The sequence below is a fragment of the Toxotes jaculatrix genome, chromosome 6 (assembly GCF_017976425.1).
Source record: "Toxotes jaculatrix isolate fToxJac2 chromosome 6, fToxJac2.pri, whole genome shotgun sequence".
Classification (NCBI taxonomy): domain Eukaryota; kingdom Metazoa; phylum Chordata; class Actinopteri; family Toxotidae; genus Toxotes; species Toxotes jaculatrix.
Window position 1 is genome coordinate 906472 of NC_054399.1, and position 21434 is coordinate 927905.

General features: G+C 42.9%; 1 protein-coding gene across 1 annotated transcript in view; it reads left to right on the forward strand.

Annotated features, from left to right (window-relative positions):
• The window catches only part of tgfbr3 (transforming growth factor, beta receptor III), a 65428-nt gene extending 55149 nt beyond the window's left edge, over nt 1-10279 (forward strand). Inside the window, exons 15-17 of the mRNA XM_041040032.1 lie at nt 1726-1776; nt 2554-2661; nt 6145-10279. Coding sequence (XP_040895966.1) covers nt 1726-1776; nt 2554-2661; nt 6145-6263 — 278 coding nt within the window. The 3' untranslated portion in view covers nt 6264-10279. The remainder of the gene's footprint in view (nt 1-1725; nt 1777-2553; nt 2662-6144) is intronic.
• The last annotated feature ends 11155 nt before the right edge of the window (nt 10280-21434 follow it).

Below are 21434 nucleotides of genomic sequence, written 5' to 3' on the forward strand. Positions count from 1 at the left end.
GGACACTTGTGGCCAACTTGGTGCGTGGAAAAACAAAACAGCCTCAAAGCTCTGCCATCAAAAGTAGATTTACTTCTTCACAACATCAATAAATTTTATTCCTTTTTTACAGCTCCAGTAACGTTCAGGAAAAGTTGAACAGTATCGTTTATGTGAGAGGTTGGCAGTGTAGATCATTACACCAGGACCAGTGGAGTTACTTTAGTTTAACTCTGCAGAGAGTGAAGGACAAAGAAAACCTTCAATATCAGGGTTAAAAACATTGGACGGCTTGAAACTGCAGTGTATGAAATATACTGTGTAAGTGAATGAGTCTTTGGATTGATCATTTCTGTGATAAACATCTGTGAAGATGCGTCACCTTAGAACCTGCAGTAAGGTTTTTTTAACTCTCCACATTAGCTGCTATGTTTCAGGTAGAGAGAAAACATCACTTTAAACCTCCAAAGAAAAGGATGATTGTTGTTGTATGTGAGTGAGGATTCATGCCTCAGCACATTGTGACCATTATATTATTATATTCTTCTACACAAAGTTTTTAAATCAAGTATATACTGGAGATACATCATACGAGTCCTGTATATCTGCTGTACAGTATGTGGTGCTGATGGCCTGTTTACAGTAACAAGCTTTGAACTGGAGAGTTCAACTGTATTTGGTTTTACAAGTATGAAGCCAGAGTGTTGAGAGTCTTTCAGTCAGAATCAGCTGGATATCAGTGCAGAGGTGATACTCGTGGTCTGAGCTCTTCATGATGAGAGGTCAGAGTTGAACAGAAACAAATCATTACGCAGGATTGCTCTGTCATTCCATAAGGAGCCAACTGACATAAACAAATGACATTTATGTGGATATCAGTGCTGCTCCAGAGCAAACACAGGTCATGAGTTTTACGTCTAGAGCACTGTCTGTTCCTGTTAGAGCAGGGAACATAAGTCAGGGCCTGACAGACATCCAGAGTATTGTTCCCCAGAGAAATCAAGGCATTGTTTGGAAAGCAGTTGATTTTTCAGTGATAACCACAATGGACATTCTTAGACCAGAGTCATATAAATTCAAGTCAAGTTTACAAGTTGTACATTTGTAGTTTGGTTTGCTTTTTGTCTCTCCTCTGCTTACGGAGCTGAAAACATTACTGGACACTCTCTGTGTTCTCAGTATAACAAATCACAGCGGACAGATAACACTGGAGCAGAGGAATGGGGGTGGAGGGTGGCAGAGAGGACGTCCTCTGGCTATCGTCCCCTCTGAAATTAAAGTCTGCTCTGATGACCTGTCATCATCCATTATGCAACATGAAAAACTCAAAGGTGTTTTTTCCAAGAATAGCACCCATTGTGCTGCAGCCTTGGACATGTACCAGGCTTGCCTCTTGAGTTCGCTCATACACAAGCGCCTTTGTATTGTTTGTTAATACATCATTACAGCTAATTTCACTTTTGAAAGCATTCCAGATGGCTTTAAATAAATGGGTACGCAGAACCAGTCGGTGTCAGTAGGTTCATCCTTTAGGACGCTGTCAGCTTTCAGCGTTCTCCCGGTTTAGGTTCCTGCATCACATTCCACAGAAAATTACCATCAACACAGTAAAATACCAGCATGTCTGTCGATCCCCTGGCCCGTGGCTGACAGGCTAATTCAGAGCATGGACTGTGTTATTTTTTGTTTATCAGTATATATGATGATCAACATACATTAAAAATAGATTTATATTTTATTTTGCAGTTATTCCTACGCACAGAGCCCCCCCCGGCCCACAGGATCCTCCCAGTTATGGTACGTTGTCTTACAGGAGTGTCATACTATACCATTATTCTCTTTATCTGTTTCCTGTTCTTCCTGACACAGGGTTTTCATGTATCTGTGTATGGATCAATAAATAACACAAGATGAAATAATGGATCATGTGCAGAAATCGTGTAAAAGAAAAATATTGAACTGATTTATCATACGATTCATATTTAAATGACTCAGCTAGCTGTTGTCGCTAACGCTGAGTAATAAACCAAGCTCACACACCTGTCCGGCTAGTTAGCTAGTGAGCTAGGCCACACATGCTGCTGTGTTAAGCTAAATAAAAGGAAAGGTTAGCTACTGTGTCTGTGAGCTGGGTTTGTGTATAGCAGCTGGTGAATTCAGAATTACTTTTGCATTGTTGTTACCCCGGCTGGTGGGAGAGGCCAAAGGCAAATCATTTGCTGAAAGGGGGAAAGGGCAGTAACTGGTGACAAGTTAAGATTCCTATTTCCTGTCAGGCCTCTGCTATTGGCTAAAAGCCCAAACCCCAAAAAGACTAATAAAGACTGTTATTATGAAAATAAGAATGATTAAACTCATTATAATGAGTTGTTTTAATAATTTCTTTAATTATAGTTAATTTTGTGTGTGTGTGTTTTTTTAACACAGCTTGTGTGATTATTTATTTAATAATGTCTTCTTTGTTTATTTAATAATAATGAAAACTTTTGAGCTTCCCAGAATGTGTGTTTGTAAAAAATGTGTTGTCGTGTCAGGATGTATGAAGTGTGTGCTGTTGTATTATTTTTTCCTCAGACACACTGTACGTGCTGGACACTCCGACCGTCGTGGGAATCGCCTTTGCAGCCTTTGTGATCGGGGCTCTGTTGACCGGAGCCCTGTGGTTCATCTACTCACACACAGGTAGGTCCTTTACCTGCTGCTCCACAGCCCCGGCTCACCTTTCCACAGTAATGAAAAGAAAAAATGCAAAGGAATGTGCGAGTGCCAGAAATGTGCCGCTGGGATTGCCAAACATCCTGCTGCTGACAGAGGCCAGTTCACAATAACATATTGACTCCTCTACTGTAAATATATCCTGTTGGTCAGCAGCAAGAGCTCTTCTCTTTCCTGCCTTTGAATGTTTTGGGGGCAGCGGGGTGGTCAGCAAATATTCTCAGTACAATGGCTGCAGACGAGTTGGAAATTCCCCTTGTTGGGTGTAGCGGGCGCTCAGAGGAAAAGACACACAATCTGTCCACTGGATGCCAAGACTTTCCCCATCATCCCCAGCCCGCCGACCCCAGCTGACCCCTGAGAGGAAGTGCGCTCCCAGCAGCCCACTGAGTTCACCGTTGAATAGAGCTGCCCTGTTCTCGTCGGCCTTAGCGTTGACTGGTGATCCGTTATGTCACTGACCTGTTACCCTGTGGCTGATGTGTTCTCCACGGACGTATTTCACACAGTCAGGATGTTTGAGTTTAGAAGTGGAGTCTTTCAGAAAACACAACAATGTGAGTGTTTAAGTTTATGCTAGGTTTGCAGTTTGGAGGGAGCTCACAGTTTGACAGTGTTGGATGGTTGGAGCAGAAAAACTTTCTCCCTGATATCTGTGAATTTAGCAGCCGTACGGTCAGAGCGGTTACAGTAACTGTTTAAAACACTGAAAAGTGTTCACTGAGCAGGATTTCATTTAGCAGCAGAGAGCAGCTGTCAGAGTTTAGTACCCTTATCCTTATCACAATATTGGTACTGGCTCCTCTTTAGAAAGTCACTTTATCTAAGCTAAAAAAACTGGTCAATTTTCCAAATACATTAGATGTCAGAAGTGAACGTGTGGGGAACAGGTGTGAGGACAGTAGTTATGAAGAAGATACACATGGCCTGGACTCTGGAAGACAAACGCATGTTCCTGTTGACATTATTTAAATAGGCCTTAGCGTAGCGTAGCTTTGGATGGGGCAGTCTTGGCTAAAATGACCTTATATGGCAACACTGGTGGTTCCACGCAAACCCCAAGAATGTAGATCCCCCGAAAACAACCACCAAAAATATCAGTTCAGAGTATATTTTAAATCAGTGTACAAAGTGCTGAAACATAAAAACAGATTTGGGTCTATCCCCTCAGGGTATGAGGACAATGTTCGTGGCCTCTAGAGAAACAGTTTTCCCTTTTTCCAAGTTACATGTACTCATCAGAATTATATTTGGAGTGTTTGCATCCCTACAGATGAATTCCATATAAGGCAGCTTGAAGTTTAAATGCTTTAAAAAGCAGCCTGCAAACATATTACTTGAGATTTAGCTCATTATCTTGGCACATAAAGTGGACCTGCATCCTGCCAGGGCTGCAGTCAGATCTGCTCTGCTCCGCTGCTCAACTGGTGCAACAACATGCACGTCAAAGATTCAAAGCAGTCGTGACAACAGGTGGAATCAGTCACATGGGGAGAAATTTCACATATTATCTACCCTGAAATCCAAACATGCTACAAGATCAGAAAACAATGGCGAGCACACATCTCGACAGAGAACCAGCAGCTTCCTCTGTTAGCCACGGTAGAAGCGAGGCTCTGAGGATGGCAGTGTTAGCTGGTTGGTTTGTCTCAGCACCCACTGGATGGATGATTCATGGTTCTCAGAGGATGACTCCTGATGATGATGATGATCCACTGACTGATGGCGAAACATCATAAACATGAGCTGCTAAACATCAGCTCGTTAGCATGCTAACATTAGCATTTAGCTCAAGTACAGGCCCACAGTGCTGCTAGCATAACTTTTAGTGTGGCTCTGTCCAATATGCTGTCTCTCTCTCTGTCTGTCTAACCTTGTGATGATCTTTCAGACGTTTTTCCTGTGAGACAGGTTCGTCCTGGCGTGTCTCCCCGAGTCTCTCCATCTTTGCAGGAGTCCATCTTGCTTGTAGGAGTTTAATGGTCCACAAATAAAACTCTGCATTTCTCCTCTTCTTAGATTAAAATTACCTGAAGTCAGTTTAGACAGTAATTGGCAAGACTGATGCCTGAGACTGAGACAAGTGAGAGACAATAGATGTCTGTGTTTCCATATGAGTGAGCTTCAGAAATGTCATGGCCTTCAAAGGGGTTTTTCTGTTGGCTGAGACACTGAGATTGTGCTTATGCACAAATTTGTGATTCCTCGTCCAAAGGTTAAAGTCAAACTGAGTCAAACATCTGTTACCACAACTGGACACAGCGTATGTTCCGTATGTTCCTGTGACATAAAAGCAGCCTTTATCTCTCCTATCTAGAAAGATAATATTGGACTTGGGAATTTATATTTCCTCAGACAGATGAGGTGAATCCAAGTCCCTTTGTTTTGTAGAGAGCTTGATCCTGTGAGGGAAAGAGTGCTGGCAGCTCTGCTCTGGTAAACATTAGCAGAAGCGAGGGGCCCCAGAGAGGGTGCAGGATGCAGGATCGCCTGTGGATACATACGCCTGTCATATAGGCAGGCACTCACACATAGACACACTAGTTTCAGCACACGCTAAACTATCCATAGAAAAACCTTTGTGTAAGATGGTTTAATTTTAGTGTGTGCTCGCCACTTTTCAAGGAGGAAAGAAGCTATGAAGCAACCGAGGGACAGACTGCAGCAACAACTGAGCCAGAAACTCAAATGAAACACAGACTGGACCTTACTAAAAGCTGAGACTCTTCTGTAAACAGACATAAGCACTTTCATTTGCCCCTTTTTTAAAGGGGGATCATGAGAGTCTATGAAATGACATGCTTATTTAGACATAGAACAATAAACCAGTCAGTGGTTTGAGCTTCAGTCAGAAGGTCCTGTGTTGTGTTTGTTCTCCATTATCTACTAAAGCCAGGCTAATTTATTCCAGAGAACAAAAGAAATGAACTCCATGAACAGGAAACCTCCTCATCTCTTGTTGTCTGAGGCATCATCAGTCAGAGGGGACGTGCCTGGGTGTTTTGGGCTTTCTGAGGTGACATCTTTAGGGTCCTAACCAGTGAAAACACTGTGAATCTGCAGCATATTAGCTGTAAGATGTTGAAAGTTAGGGCAGATGGCGTCCAGAGGTCTTGTATACATTTGCACACTTGCCATGTGCTTTTACTCGAGCAAGAATGAATTGATCTGAAGCTGTAGTAAAGAATAAAGAATTGTATTTTAACTTCAGTCCGAGGCCTGTGCCCAGTAGTGACAGTCATAGCAAGCAGTAGAAGATTCACAGTATTTTTCTCAAAATGAGAACAGATGAACAATGAAGACTCCAGAGTCTTTGAGCTTGTGGCTTCAACCAAATCCATTTATCATATTCCAGCGTAGCTCTGGACTTTCTAATGCACGTTCATTTTTTCTGCCTCCCTTTGGTCCATTGCCCCGCCCCCTCCCTCTCTGCTCCTGCTCTTTGTCTAGGTGAGACAGCTGGCACACAGCAGGTCCAGAAGTCTCAACCGGCCTCCGAGAACAGCAGCGCGGCCCATAGTATCGGCAGCACACAAAGCACACCCTGCTCCAGCAGCAGCACAGCGTAGCCCAGGACACCCCCCAGTGGGACACACAGCCCTGCCGTGGCACAGGAAGGGCCCGACGGTTCACAGGGGCCGGTTTGTTGATTTCCTTCCACAACAGGAATTATTTTGGGGGATGTGAAAAAAGAAAAAAAACACACAATAACACCCTTAGCTCTTGTGTTAAGTCCCTTTGTGCCACTTCAAGTGTGTGCAGACAAATGTCCTGTCCTGGTGTCACTGGTGTGTAACAGTTCTAGCACCCAGCTCGGCAGCCTCACCTCATATCTAGTACAAAAAACTACACAGAACAAACGTGAGTTTGTACCAGGCATTTCTTTCTAATCCAAATGCTGCTTTTTTTCCTGACCACAACAGAGCAGTGACGTCAGTGTTAGTTAGTGTAGACGTTGATGGCTGTACTGTAACATGTTACTTAATGACACGCAACCCTCAAGGTGGCAAAAGAGCAAAGCAACCACTATTAACATGTGGATGAAAGAGCAGTGTGAACCGGAGCCGTCATCTGGAGCCAAAGACAGATAATGGCTTTAAAAGGCAGAGGAGGTATTGAATGTATGCAGGAGAGTAGATACCAAAAACTGTGAAAGAAAAATGTGAAAGTCGTGCTGATAAAATGCCACATTTCATAACATACTCATTTCACTTCTTCTGGATTTATACACTCACAGGTTGGTAAAAAAAACAAACATATTTTACCAGTTCTTTCTATACAGTAGTTCTAATAAGGGATTATATTGTGTTTCAGTAGATCAGAGGTGTGAGTCTCAGTTTCATAGATGTTACACAGCTTTACAGGGGCATTATAGGTTCCCTTTTATTAGTTGTTGTTAATGCAATAGTTCAACATTTTGGGAAATGCAGTGATTTTTATCGAGAAGTTAGAAGAGAAGACGGATACCTCTCTCGAGCTCCATGCAGGAGGTGTTGAGCCTAACTCAGCATGAAGCAGAGGGAAACTGAACTCACATACAGAAGCTCCCTCTGAAACACCACGCAGATTTTTTTCTTTCTGCCTGTTCAGGTTTAAACAAACGTGATAATCAGTGAGCTGAGATACGAAGTGAGTTTCCCATGTTCTTTTTTTTTTTAACACACGTGTTAACACCACTGACACGTGATATCTCGTCAGTTGAATCCGTAAAAACATCAGTTTGGTGTTTCAGAGTAAGTTTCGTACAGTAACCCTCTTTGAAAATGCTACGCTAAGCTAATCACTTCCTGTCTTCAGCATCATACTCTGCAGATGTCAGAGTGGTATCTTCTTATTTTGCTGATGGAAAGAGAGCGAATAAGAATATTTCCCAAAACTATTCTTAGAAGATGTGTATATTTTTGTAAATATTGTAAATACTCCCAAATGTCCTGAGGCAGAGTTAAAAGTCTGTGTCTGTGCTTCTGGATTCGACAGCGTGAAGTCAAACACACACCACAGTACAAAGTCAGTGGGACACAGATTTTTATGATGGCTTAGCATAGCTGATATAGCTGGAGTCCACCTGTCTGTCCCTTTACACGAGGGCTGCCACTAAATACTGTTTTCATTATTGATCTGTTGTTTACTTTTACAGTTATTTTAGAAAATATGAGAAAACAGTGAAAAATATTCATCTGACCATTTTAAAGCTGTAAAAAAGGAATATTTGGCCTTTTCCCTTCATAAATAACTGAAAGGATGATTTCTTTTGTCAGTTGTCTTATCAGACAGAGTCCAGGACAGAGAAGATTTGCCAAATGTACAGTGAATGAATTTCCTTATCTCAGTTCTTTTTGTGTACAATCTTGGCACTGGCTGTGTTGAATAAGCTGTAGCTTAATCTCTTTGTTATGGACATATATTTTCAGATGCTGCGGCTTCCCCACCGTCTCAGAATGATATGAATGTTGCTGTAGTGCCTTCCTGTTGTAACCTGTATGTGTTTTTATCAGACTGTGTGTGGGACTAACTGGGGAGTTCGAGAGCAGAAGTTTCCCCGTAACCATTTAACTCTGGTAAGAAGTAACAAGAAAAACAGAATGTATGTTAACTCAAAGCTTTTGATTTTCTTCTTCTTTTCACATGTAAACATGTATAAAGCTTTTTACAGAGGGAACAGAGTATAAATATATATATTTGTGTATAAAATTATATTTTGGAATATATTTACCAAGAGAAATTTATTGTCTTCTATGTGTGTTAGTACTGTGAATGGTGGATGTGCTCATACGAATTTATTTAGATTATTCACAACAGACTCATGACATGTTTTATTTGACCGATGCAGATTTGTTATACAAATTAGTTTTTAAATAATCACACTCTGAGTTTGTTTTACTGACTAATAAAAGTTAAAAAAGAACAGCGCCCTGACAAGACAAAAGAAAGTTAAATCAAATAAAAAATCTAACTGATCCTAAAAACTTTGAAACTTTTATGTCATTGTTTTTAAAAGAATTCATCATAAACCATGTCAGAGTTTAGAATGAATTCTACAGAGGAATTAAACAGAGCATGACCAGCAGATTATTTCTTCTGTACAAAACTCTGTGTTTCGTTGTCACAGTGAGTCGTCTGATATTTGGATGGAACTTTTATTTTCCCACTTGGCAATAATGACTCATTACTGAAGCTGTTGCATATCAGTATTTTGTATAAATCGTGTGTTTGCTAAAAATATTTTCATATGAAGTAAATAAACGTGCAAAATTTCTATATTTGAATCAGTATCTTAAATATCAGTTTCATATCTTTGAAGAGAAGTGGTAGTAAAACTATTAAACTTTATTTAAGCTTTATTAGGTTCAAAACAAAATCCAGATCCCTGACCTGTGATGTTGAATAATGATATTTATCCTCTTAAAATAATTTTAAAAATGACATCAATGCTACACCGCTGATGTCCACAGTAAAAAACATTCAGTTAGAATGGAGAAAATCCAACTTTGTCTTATTTTGTTTCTGGAAACTCGACTGTTTGTTTGGATGAAGTTCTGTTAGAACCACTTGGTTCTGGAGCAACATTAGAACTTGTTTGTTTAGGCCTCATATCACGCTATACAGTAAATACACAACAATGATATGTTGTGCACTCTGGCTGTTATCAAGCTGCATTACTGTGAACAACACTGAATCCCACTGTTCACAGAATATATGTAGTCAAAGGTCCGTGTCCAGCAGAGTGGAAATATAATCAGCGGTCATTGTGGAATTAAGGCTTTTCCACATTCCTGTAGTTTGATGGTTTCTCTTATCAACTGTGGCAAATCCATCTCCCCACATGTAATTAGCCCCCCCCCCCCCTCCCCCACTCCCACTCCCACTCCCACCCCCACTCCCACCCCCACTCCCACCCCCTCGTGTCATGCTGTTATGTTCTGGATCTAATCTTCTCATGTGAGATCATTTGGAGATATTCTCTCACTCAGACTAATCATACAATTCAGAGTTACTGTTCAAATATCAACATTCGTCCTCCTCCATTACCCCAGTGCATGCTGGGAGAACCTCCAGCCGCTTTCATCTCATGGCTGTGAATAAGGAAAAGCAGGTATATGCTAATCTGAAATACTGATGCTGTATCACACACAGTACGTGTGCTGAAGTAGTGACAGAGTTCCACTGTATGACTCATTAATGCTGATCTGAGAACAGCTGTAGTTGGAGCACAAATCCAGAAAACTAGTTATTGATTGTATTTTATTTTTTTTAACCGTGTGTCTACCTCATGTTTTTCTGAGTGTGTAATCTGTGTGTTGGAATGTGTGCGAGTGTTTTCTGTGTCTTGTGTTTGAACTCGCTTACATGTAATACAGCGGTTTTATGGTCTGAGGCCCCACGTGGTTTTTATTGCAGTTCACATTGAATTTTTCAGTTTTTCGAAGCAAACAATGAAGGGTTTGATGTTTCCCGTGATGGCACCGTTGCCTTTTCTGGGTGTTGTAAATGTGTAAAACGTTGGTTGGCAGAAGCTTTTTATACGCTGTAAATAGGCATGATATTTGTATACCCATTAAGTCCAATAAAGTTTCATAATAATTCACAGGATTGTTGTGTGAAGATTTCTCTGCCGTTCTGGGGGTTTTCACAGCAGGCGTTCCAGATGTGTGAGGGTACAGTGTGAATACCTCCTGTATGGATTAGGTTTAGAACAATGAGCTGTAATAATGATGTGTTAGGCTTGGCTCTGCTGCGGTGAAGTCATGACTCGTCTCTGGTGAGCTCATAAATGATACAGACCATGTGGACCTCTGGCTGGAGGTGTTCAGTGGGGGGGGGGGGGGGTGCACTGAAATGAGTGTAATGCATGAGTCCTTGCCCCCCCCACCGGCATCTTTGCTTTTGATTAGAGCTCCCTGGAGACGGCTGTAGGCAGCGTGCCTTGCAGTAGATTGGAAAGCTCTGTGATTATAGTGCGAGAGAAAGAGGCCAAGGGCGAAAAGTAAAGCAGCCTCTCGTTGCGCCAGCTGAGGTTGGACTGGTCCACATGTCCCAAACCCCTCTGACCCCTTCATGGCCTTTGTGATGTCACATCTGTATCTTCTTCCTGAGACCGAGGCTTTGGTCCAGCTGATGACTCATTTATTGAATCCTTAAACGAATGTTCATCCACCCCATCAAGTAGGTCGTGATGTAAATATTTTCATTTCCAGTCTCCCTCCTCTGGAACCTGGAACACGAATTTGTTGTTGTGCAGCTAATCCGTTTAGTCACTGATTGCACACGTCCCAGACGACAGTGCACGACAACAGGCTCAAATGAAAAAAGGCTTTGTGTTTTTTTTTAGCTGACAGGTTTCCAAACACTGACGCTGAGGAGAGCTGGACTAATTTAGACCAGACCTTTGGTCCTAAACATGATTACTTGAATTAAGTTAAGTGAGATGTTCTGGGGCTTTTTGGCTGGTTCACAGCATCAGAGGGGGGTGAGAGCAGATGAACAGGCGGTGTGTACCAGCCCAGCACCTCTTCCTGTCCCACAGCAAATAAATATGATGCGGCTGGAAGAATAACAGCACGTCGGCTTGGCTTCGCAGCGCTGCAGTGTGTGCACACAAAAATGGATTTAACAAACCTTTCACTCCTTCACTTCAGCTGCAGAGCTGCAACTATCACAGTCATTCATGAATCTTCCAGAGTGCTGCAGCCTGTCCACTTTGCTTCAGCTCTGGCTTTTTAAAAATACGTGGCAACAGCAGTAGAGCTCATGGGCATTGTAGTCCTGTGTTTGAGAACACAAATAAATCACACCAGGGAAACTACAATGGAGAATGTGTTCGTAGTAAAGTATTGTTATTTTCTCCTCGACCTCTGAGACCGGTCCAGTTAGCAAACTTTCCCTGTGTGGGGGAGTTGGTTTTTCAGCCATGTTGAAACTGTAGGTCTTGACTGAGGTATGCTAACTTTAGCCTCACATCACAGCTGGTTCCTATGCTGCACAAAAATATAACTATGCTACGTTTCACACTGCTGCCAGAATCCTCGTTTTGCTGAATTGCATACTCTGTTTTGATTGTGGCACATGGATACTGCATGTGTGTATTTTTTTAGAGATTTGAGGCCCTTGTACTTTCTGCTGGAAACACTGGAGTGTTTCCAAGTGGAAGAGAAGAAAAAACGCTGTGCAGCTCAGAAAAGACTCAAACATAACCAGCTTTATACCACAAACATCTCCCGATCAATGAATGTTAACACACACACACACACACACACACACTGATTTAGTGTCCAAGCTACGAATCCAAACTGAAAACATAAACAAACTGGAAAAAATGAGGCAGCGCTCGCTCTCCCAGTTCAAATGTCTCCACTGTTTGGACAAAACATCTTATCTGAGAAAGCTGCTATACATCTGCTTTTCAAATGAACAACTTCAGGCATCAAAAATAAAAAAATATAGCTGACAACCTGCAATGATTACTATTAGACTTATCACAGTGCAGTAACGTGCACCTGGCCTCCTCCTCCCTCACACAGCAGAAGTCTGGACTCAACCGTTTCCTGTGAAAATACCTTTTTTTGGAGTTTATGTTTCCGCTGGTGCGGCTGAAGTCATCACTTTTTAGGAGGAGCATAGCGGCACACGTGGCCTGTGCTCACACATCATTCATTCACACTTGACCAACGTGTGCCTCGAACCACTTTGGGGGCGGTTTTGAATACATAAAGCAGATAAACAGCTTAATGTGCATTAGTTTTATTTATTCTTGGCTTTTTATCTCTGACAGATCCAAGCGGTGACTGTGGAAAGGAGCTGATAGATTTGGTCCAGTGCAGTTTTGAAAAAAACATCGATCCATAGAGAGAATTTAAACTTCAGCAAGGTCTGAACCACCGTGACTGTTATTACTCTGAGACTCAGAGAGAGAGGAACGGCCACTGTTTATTTTCAATAGAAGGAACTTTTGCTGTGCTCATTTGGATTCATGCCAACACAAGCATATCATCTGTGGTGCAGATGACATTCGTACAGCAGACGGTGCTGATGTGTTTGCTGCTTCTTCTCTTCAAATCCTCTTTTTCTGCCTCTTGGTTTTTCAATCAGCATTTTGATTATACAGAGAATTAATTGCTGAAAAGGTTTTAAATGTTTTTTTAACCTTAAAGAAATCTTCTCTTTAGCTAATCAGTTGTTAAAGCTGCAGCAGCCTCAGACTTGCAGAGGTGGGGAAATGCATTTAAAGCCTGTGTCACTGGGTGAAATGATTCCTTTATGTAAATGTTCATTTACTGAGGGAGGAAACAGGGATGAGTAGAAAATGACTGTAATACAGAATCAATAAAATGAAGAATACTGGGCTCAAATGTCACATGGAGACTTAAGAAGGGAAAAGGCATCAGTGACTCTAACTACAGCTCTATGAATAAGAAGTTACGGTGAAGATCTGCGTGATCTGGGATACAGACGAGATGTTGCTGAACCTGTGTAACCTCAGGTTCTGTGCTGGATAATGCACTGAATTAGTCCGTGCTTTGTGCAAATTAAATTAAGATGAAAATATCTTGTCAAAGCCAAAAATTAACACATTTCAAACAAATGAAATGTCTCTGAATCATGTGTTATATCTTGTTTCTCTGGAAGCCAAAGATCTTTAGTTTTTTTCCCTCTGTTTCAGCTGAACTCAGGAGGAAAGCAGATTGTGTGAGCTGGAGTGGAGAGTTTTTCTTTTTTTACTGCACAAATTAAGATGATTTCGTAATTTTCCATGAAATTAGACAAAACCCTGAAATATTCCACAGTGTACACATTCAAAGATCGGAATGGTTGCAGCAGTTTTTGGGATGGCTGTGGCTGATGGTGCTGTACCTTTCTCAGTGTAGCCTGTGAGAGCTTTAGCCACAGAAGGGTTTGGGATGAGGTGTGTTTCTAAATCTGCAGTCCAAGGAGTGAATGGGAATCTGGCCATAAAGTGAGGGTGCTGAATATTATCAGGTTCTAAGTAATAGCACAACATTTCTCCTTGTTACTCAGGAATAATACAACACTCAGTGTAAAGGCATTTAAGTCATGTTGTTCAGTTATAATCAGTCTGGTTTTACTGCGTCAGGATGAAATCAGATCCATCTTCATCTTCATCTGAGCTGGGTCGCAGGATCAAAATTGGAAAACATTCTTTTCAGCTTGGAGATCAAAATACAATAAAGCTGATGCAAAACCATAAAAATAACCACTGACTCAGGGAAAACCCAGAAGCTTTTCCAATTAACCACGGACAATCTGATTTCTGGTAGATTTTCCTTTGACCTTCATTAAGGCTTGTTTTTCCGTTCAGGGTCCTGCACTGAGAGCTGCCACGCCAGGCCTCCAGAGCTCAAACCTACACTGCAACCAAACCAAATAAGCCACGTCCAAGTACCCGCTCCTAAATACAACCAGATGTCTGCCCTCAACTAATAATCAGTGAAAATACACACCTTTCCTACCACGGGTCCAGTAGAAGCCCCAGCTGATCAGTGAAAGCTGTCATCCAGAAAACAGATGTGTAGGCTGTGGTTAGAAATTACGCTCACAGCCTGAGGCGGCACTGAAAGGTGAGTGGAGCAGAGGAACAGTTCAAGAAAATAACAACAGTGTAGAAAGAAGGTTTCTCTGCAAAACTCTGCAGCTGAAACTGACAAAGAGAGAAAAGTGTTTTAAAGCTGGAAAACTGTTTGTATTCATTCATTATCCAAGTATAACGTTATGAACTGTCAGTTATGAAATGCAGAGTGGACAAACATTAGTAATATTTTAATTAGTAGAAGTGGAAACAGCAGCTTCCACTCACTGCTGATGTTATATGTAAAATAAGATTTGAAGAGCTCTTCCTCAGAATGAACACTGTCCTCGGATCGGTCGGTGACTGCGGGGTGTGGCTGATTAAGCTGTTTCCTGTCTGATCGTCAGGCTGACACGACCGAGCAGATGAACAACCTGCGGCTCAGGTGGGAACCACAAAATCTCATTTCACAAACTGGGTCACAAAGCCTGAGGCAGGCCTGAGGCTGACACACTGTTCTCACACACAGACCCTGACTGATGTTCACTTCAGCAGCAGGCCAGATGCAGACAGAATTTTATAGTTTTCATCACACGTAGAAATCTGCTGTCTGATGGATAATTTGTCCTTGAGTTTGTTATCAACTCAAACTCTGTTGTCTCCACTGACTGTTTCTACTAACACACAGTTTGTAGTTAAAGGGTTGATTCACCCAAAAACATGCTGTTTGTTTGGTTTGGAAACAGACCGGGGACCAGCTGGTGTCATGGTCCAGACTTGAGACTTTTGTCCCATCTGTGCAGCAAAGTCCTCTGTTGTTATTATTTCACAGAAACGAAACATTCTCTGATATTTGCCGTTAAAGAATCGAATCTGCCAAACCTGCAGCAGGTGGTAGCAATCCGTCTGTTTTTGGAGGCAGCTCGAGCACAAATGTGAAATGTTTTTTTTTTTTTTTCTAATATTCACATTTCTGACAAAGAAAAATCTAAGAGTAAAATCATCGGAGGGTCCCTGAGAGGGGCCCTCTGTGTTGGCTGGACCGAGCTGAATTCCACAGACACGTTACCATAAAGACTCCCTGAGGAGTTTTCATCTCTGCTCTCAATCTTAATAACAGACCCTTCCACGCAGCCCAGTCATAGTTAAGTCAGACCTGGCTGTGGTTTGTCTTTTCTTCTCTCCTCCTCCATCTGCTGCTGCAGGCCCTCCCCCTCTTTTACCAAACATCACAATTATTTTTTTTTTATCCAGGCTGCTTCAATTTGTCTCGCAGCACTGGTACAGATTCTCCTGGTGTTTTGAAGGGAGTCGTACAGTTTGAGAAGCTCCTCATTACAAATGTACTCGTTTATACAGGCTGACAGCTGGGCTGGACTCGCTCTTGAGTTCCACTGAAGATCAATAATGTCCTGCAGACAGCAATGGTAGCATTACATAAACAGCTCTAACAGCAGGATGAGGGCCCCGTACGCAGCATCATGGCTCTGTAAGCCTTAGAGACGGAGCACCTTTCACACCAAGATATCTGCTTCTCTTACTCTGGAGCCTGTCAGGGGCAGGGGGGCAGCACACATGCTAATTTATTAAAAGAAGGCCCCTGATTCTTATAAAAGTCCTGCTGGCCTGATTGCGCTGGTGTAAACAGTGCTGTCCCCGCTCTGCAGATCCAGCCATGCTCCACTGCCCTGCAGAGTCTACACCCTATATGGTCAGCATAGTAAAAACACTCAGGGTTAGAACCCAAAACAGATTATTCACAGGGACCTCTGTTTATGGAAGAGTCACCGTCTTGACGTTTCACATTTTTGTGAAGGATCCTGTCCTCTGCCGGAGCCCAGCTGCACGAAGCTTCACCCTCAGAACGCAGAGAGTCAAACATTAACCTCTGCAGTAAGCGTGTGCGTTGGAGGCTTCAGGTTAAAGCACACATCAGAAATCCCTTATGATCAACATGTCACGAGCACAGGGTCAAAGCTGACGTCCGTGAAAACGCCACGTGTTCCTCAGCACCTGTGAGACGTCCTCAGGCCGGCAGATGTTACTCCCCATCAGTTTGCATCAGCTGTTCGCTTTATTAAGCATGCACGTGTTTCTTTTGTTCACCATTTCCCAATAATAAGGGGAATTTACTGGTGTGCTAACACCTCGGCGCTGGTGTGAATCAGACGTGGGTATGATGCAGAGCAGAGTATTATCACCTTGCCTGGCAGAGGTGACAGAGTTTGGGCTGATCTGCTAATGTGTTATCCAGCTGGCCTTTATTACGGAGGTCCTGGACGAATTCCCTCGGAGGGTTGATCTTATCGAAAACTGTAAATGCTTTATTCGTCTTCAGCTGCTTTATGACATAACAACAATAACTGTCCTCAATCACCAGCCACACCCTCACCCTCTTCACTCTCCTGTTCTTCACTCACCTGTTCTCCAGATCATTCATCAGTTCACACAGGCGGTAACGTGACTCTTCATGAGTTTATTTCCTCAGGTTACGTTTCCTCTTGCCTTCACTCGTCCCCTCTGTGCTCCCGGATCACCTGTACCTGTACTCCTGAGGTTTCCTGCCCTCCTGTCTCGCCAGTGTCTCTCCTCTGTCTTACCTGGACACAAACCTCAATCTGCTCAAGCCTCTCCACAGTCTCACCCAGCAAGAGGCCCCCGAGAGACTGGGATTCTCACACAAACATTTATTAAAGATGATTTTCATTGAAGTGGCTTCCATAATAATAATATCTGCCAGAATATAGAAACATACAGAACTGAGCCAAAAAATATTTAGTTACTTCATTATTTATCCAAATTCCATCAGAGCATCTCACTGAACAAGGCCTCATGAGACTCAGTCTGAGCAGTGATATAGTTTTTCATGTTCCATGTTTTTCATGCTGCCTCTGTTCTCCTGTAAACCTTCAACCTCAAACCTCCAAAATAAAAAGAACTTAAAGTGACAAGCAGTGGTCCTGCTGACTGACAGCGATCATCAACACCAACATCTGGAGCCTGAAGCGACTTCAAACTGTCAGCTAAGCAGTTTGAGAAGTTCCCCTTAAACAGTGGTTATTGTAAAAGTTGAGAAGACTTCATGTCTGCCCATGCACCCGAGCTTCCACACATTTACTGGAACATCTGCTCTGGTCGTGAGGAGGATTTCCATATTTCGGGCTGATATCTCTTCCCCTGACATCAGCTTCACTGCTTAAACCTTCCCAAAAATATTCACTTCCCAATTCTTCCTCCGTCACAGAGAAAATCTGATGTGCTGCAGCTCTCTCCTCTTATTAGAAGAAAATGTATAACACTTCCTTGCTGCCTTGAACACTGGACACCAGCAGAATTTGGGATGACAGTAGACCATCACTCACTGCATCTATTAGGAATCTTTTTCAGTTTGCCTCCATGACCTGAGACTCCCTCCAGCCAAGTTTCTTTCTTTCTACATTTTCATCCAGTGGCCCTGCCTGTCAGAGGCAGCCTTGACGCACCTTCAGCCTTCCTCCGAACAATATATTTACTCCACAGCAGTGACAGAGTATCCTTACTGTTTGAAGGCTGCCATATTTTTGGCTGTAAGCCTCCTTTTATTTGTCCCTGCTGTCCCTGCTGTCTGAGCGCTGACTGACTGGGTGTCTCCAGTTCCAGTTTGTCCTCGCTGCTATTGTCGGCACTGTGCTCATCAAGGTTAACTCTCTTGACTCTGTCAGCTTCGTCTCCAGCTGTTCTTCTGTGTAGTTAATACGAACACTGACTCCAGCGTCCTGTTGGCCAATAAGCTGAGGATTTTCTTTGCTTTCAAGATGATTCATTATTTCTCCTTCACATCACTGAAAACAAACTGAAGCAGCCCCCAAATCTAGTTTTTCAAATATTAGTGCTGCTCAGGGCTCAAATGCAACAGCAAGGATGAGACCGTCTTTTACAGCTGCTTCCACCTGGATTCTTAAATCGTACATGTAATCTCTCTGCACTCCTGCAAATCTGTACTGAAAACTTTGTGATATTTGTTCAAAACGTAACTGGAGCAGATTATGTTTAACGTGGCTGTTTGTTTCGTGATCACCTGTGTTACCTCTGACGTCTGTCACCACATGCTGCTGTGAAGCAGGAAAAGGCTGCTGACATTAAAGCCACTGTGTTAAAATACAGCTGATATCTGATCATCACCAGCTACAGTATAAAGGATGACATGTAAATTTTAAAAAAGCTTATCATCTCGCTCCGCCTCCACACTGATGCATGTATGATTCATACTTGAAAATTCAAAGTCGGCCTTTGCGGCAACACGCAGAGCTGCAAATGGGGAACTGCAGCGAGTGAAGCAGTGGGCTCTGCAGTCCGTGTCATCGGGGACATGGACAGTCCACTTTGATTTAAACAGGTTCACTGGTGTCCCAGTGGAGTGTCTGTGGTCCTTCATCAGTGCCCTGCAGGAGCTGAATGTGTCAGTGCAGCTCTTCATCTGCTGCCTTGCTGTTGATTCAGAGACTTCAGATGCAAACTCTCTCTTCTGAACAGAACTTCTGGGGCAGTCAGCTTCTGAAATAAATGGCCTGTTAGTTGATGTGTTTAAATGGAGTTTTGATGCTGATAAAATATATTCATGACTGTCCTGACATGAACAGGATGTAGAGTAAATCTCTCACATTGTGCCACTTCAGTCCAGCTCTGTGTTACAGACTGGAGCCTGATCTCAGCATCTGATACTCTGTGGTGCCAATGTAAATGTAGTGTGTTGTGTAAAAACGCAGGCTGTGTCTTTATGGTGGCCTCAGAGCCGATAGGAGACCCTCACTGCTATAAACTGCATGGTTAATGACTCCAGTGTAACTCATGTGGTAGCTGGGCCGCACCAGATCTCCGTTCCCAGGGGTAAACGCAATCACGTGGGCAATCGTTAAAATTCAGGCTCCGTTGTGATTAAAACTGCGGCGCGCACTCAAAAAGCTCCCCCTGCTCTTATAAAGCATATTTACACCATTAGATTAGCCACAGTTGACAATTAAGCTTTTGGCTGTCTCCACCACACACACACACACACACACACACACACATTTTCCTGAGCCTGGTTCGAATATCAAACACAATCTTTGCACGGAGCGAGCAAACGGCTTCCTTATCAAACACTTAGAGTTTTCATAGCTGTTGATTCAGAGTAGACCTATGTGGGGAATTCATCCTTTCACACAGCAAACTGTGCGGTTGTTGTTGAGTTTCTTTGCGTGCTTTGATTTGAATGTGCACATGTAGCCCATCTTATCTGAGCCAGATGTTTCCAGCTTGAGGCCACTTTAACACTTGTGACTTAAAGGGTCTTAAGTAAAGGAAATTACATCAACTCTCTGACAGACTACTGTCACATGTATTCTAGCTTTCAGCCCAGTAAACAGGAAATGGCTTGAGAGGGCAACAAATCATTTAAATCAAGTCCATGAGCTGCAGAAAACTAAACAAAGGTTCTTCTGTTATTCCACCTCTAACTGGGAAAGATTAATTGTTTAAAAAAAAAAAAAAAGAACATCCAAAGAAAATCACTGCAAAAGTATTTCTGGGTATAAGATCACATATGTGGTGTCTGTTACGTGTTGAGATCTTTCGTGGCTTTGAAGCAGTCAATAGCGTTTTCCCAGACTGCTCCTCTCCTGGACGCTGCGGCCTACCTGCTGTCCGGCTGCCACCTGCTCTTCCCCACAGAGCAGCAAAAACATCTGCGACCTGGAGAGATTTGGCTGCCTGGTGTAAGCCCAGTGAGCAGACACCAAATCATGGAGGGGGGAGAGAAAAATATGGAGAAATAAAGAGAGACTCACAGATGTTGCATTGCAGATTAATGCTAATAATCTGTGCAAGGGCAGGAGAAAAAAAATAACTCAGCGATCCAGATGTGTGGAGGAAGTGACTCCCAGGGGGAGACTCCTGGCAGAGGAGTGGTGTCTCCTCTAGACGGGATGGGGACGAATAACTCATCCTTGCATGAAGGCTGCAGACTCTGCTTGCATTGTGTTTGGGCCAAAAGGTCGCTGTGGATGTCTGGTGATCAGCCCCAGTTAAATCCAGGCTTCCCGTCCATCCATCCATCTGCTGTCACCACAAATACTCACAGAGACGTCAGCAGAGGTGTGATCGGATCATTGATCCAGGCTCAGTGCTGTGTGATGCACTATGGACACGGTCAGTGAACGATGGATAATAAAGCTGCTTCCAGATCAGCATGATACCATTTCACTGTTACAGAAACAAACAATGGAATGAAATTATCGTTCAGTCAGGGGTTATCATGATTACTGACACTGATAAAGGCTAAATTATCGCACATTTACAATAATTATTGCAGCTTTGCCACAATGATGCCTGACAACCTTTGCATTGCCCCACAGTGAAGTGGCACCTGATCCATTTGGTGTTGTCTTTCAGCAGAATATCATGTCTGTAGCTGTCCAGTGCATATTTAAGACTTCTTTTACAAGATTTATGTTTTATAATGAGTTCACTGAAAACAACAAGAGTCAGCTGGAGACAAAGTTTTCCAACAACTCGGTTGCTTAATCAGCTAGTGTTCTACAGCTAGCTGACAAAATCTGTGGTCACCAGACCAGCTGGAAATAAGAAGTCTGCTTTTGTCTGTCACTGTATTAAATCAGTGACCATTTGTCTCAAAAAGCTGTAAATCTGCCACCGTTACTGAAAACTGCATGTTGCTGTCTAAGAACACAGATACTGATAGTAAAGCAAAGCTGGGGTGGGGGTGGGGGTGGGGGCAGGTGGGGCAGCTCTCCAACGTCATCACGAGCGCTGAAACTGTTTCAGAGACGCATTTTATCATTTGTCACCTGTGTGTATCCAGGTCAGGGCTGCTGAGGCAAACAGAGCAGCTCAGACATCTGCAGTCGTTCTCCTGCAGCCTCCTCCAGCTCTTCCTGAGGCCAGCTGGGTAATGTAGTCCTTCCACGGAGTGCTGGCTCAGCACCAAGGTTTCCGTCCAGTTAGTTGTGCTTGGTACGGCTCCAAAATGAGGAGTGGCATCATTCAACACCTCAAATGATCTAATAATTCCTGATAAGACTACAGCTGGTGAACGCTACTCAACAGGAGAATGAAAGGTCGAGGAGGAGCAGAGCTCAGGTTCCAGCACAAACAGTTTGATCGTGTAACTGTTTATTGATCATTTCAATCTGCCCACTCTCACGGGGCAGAAAAGACTTTGCCTGTTCTTGCCTGCTCAGAG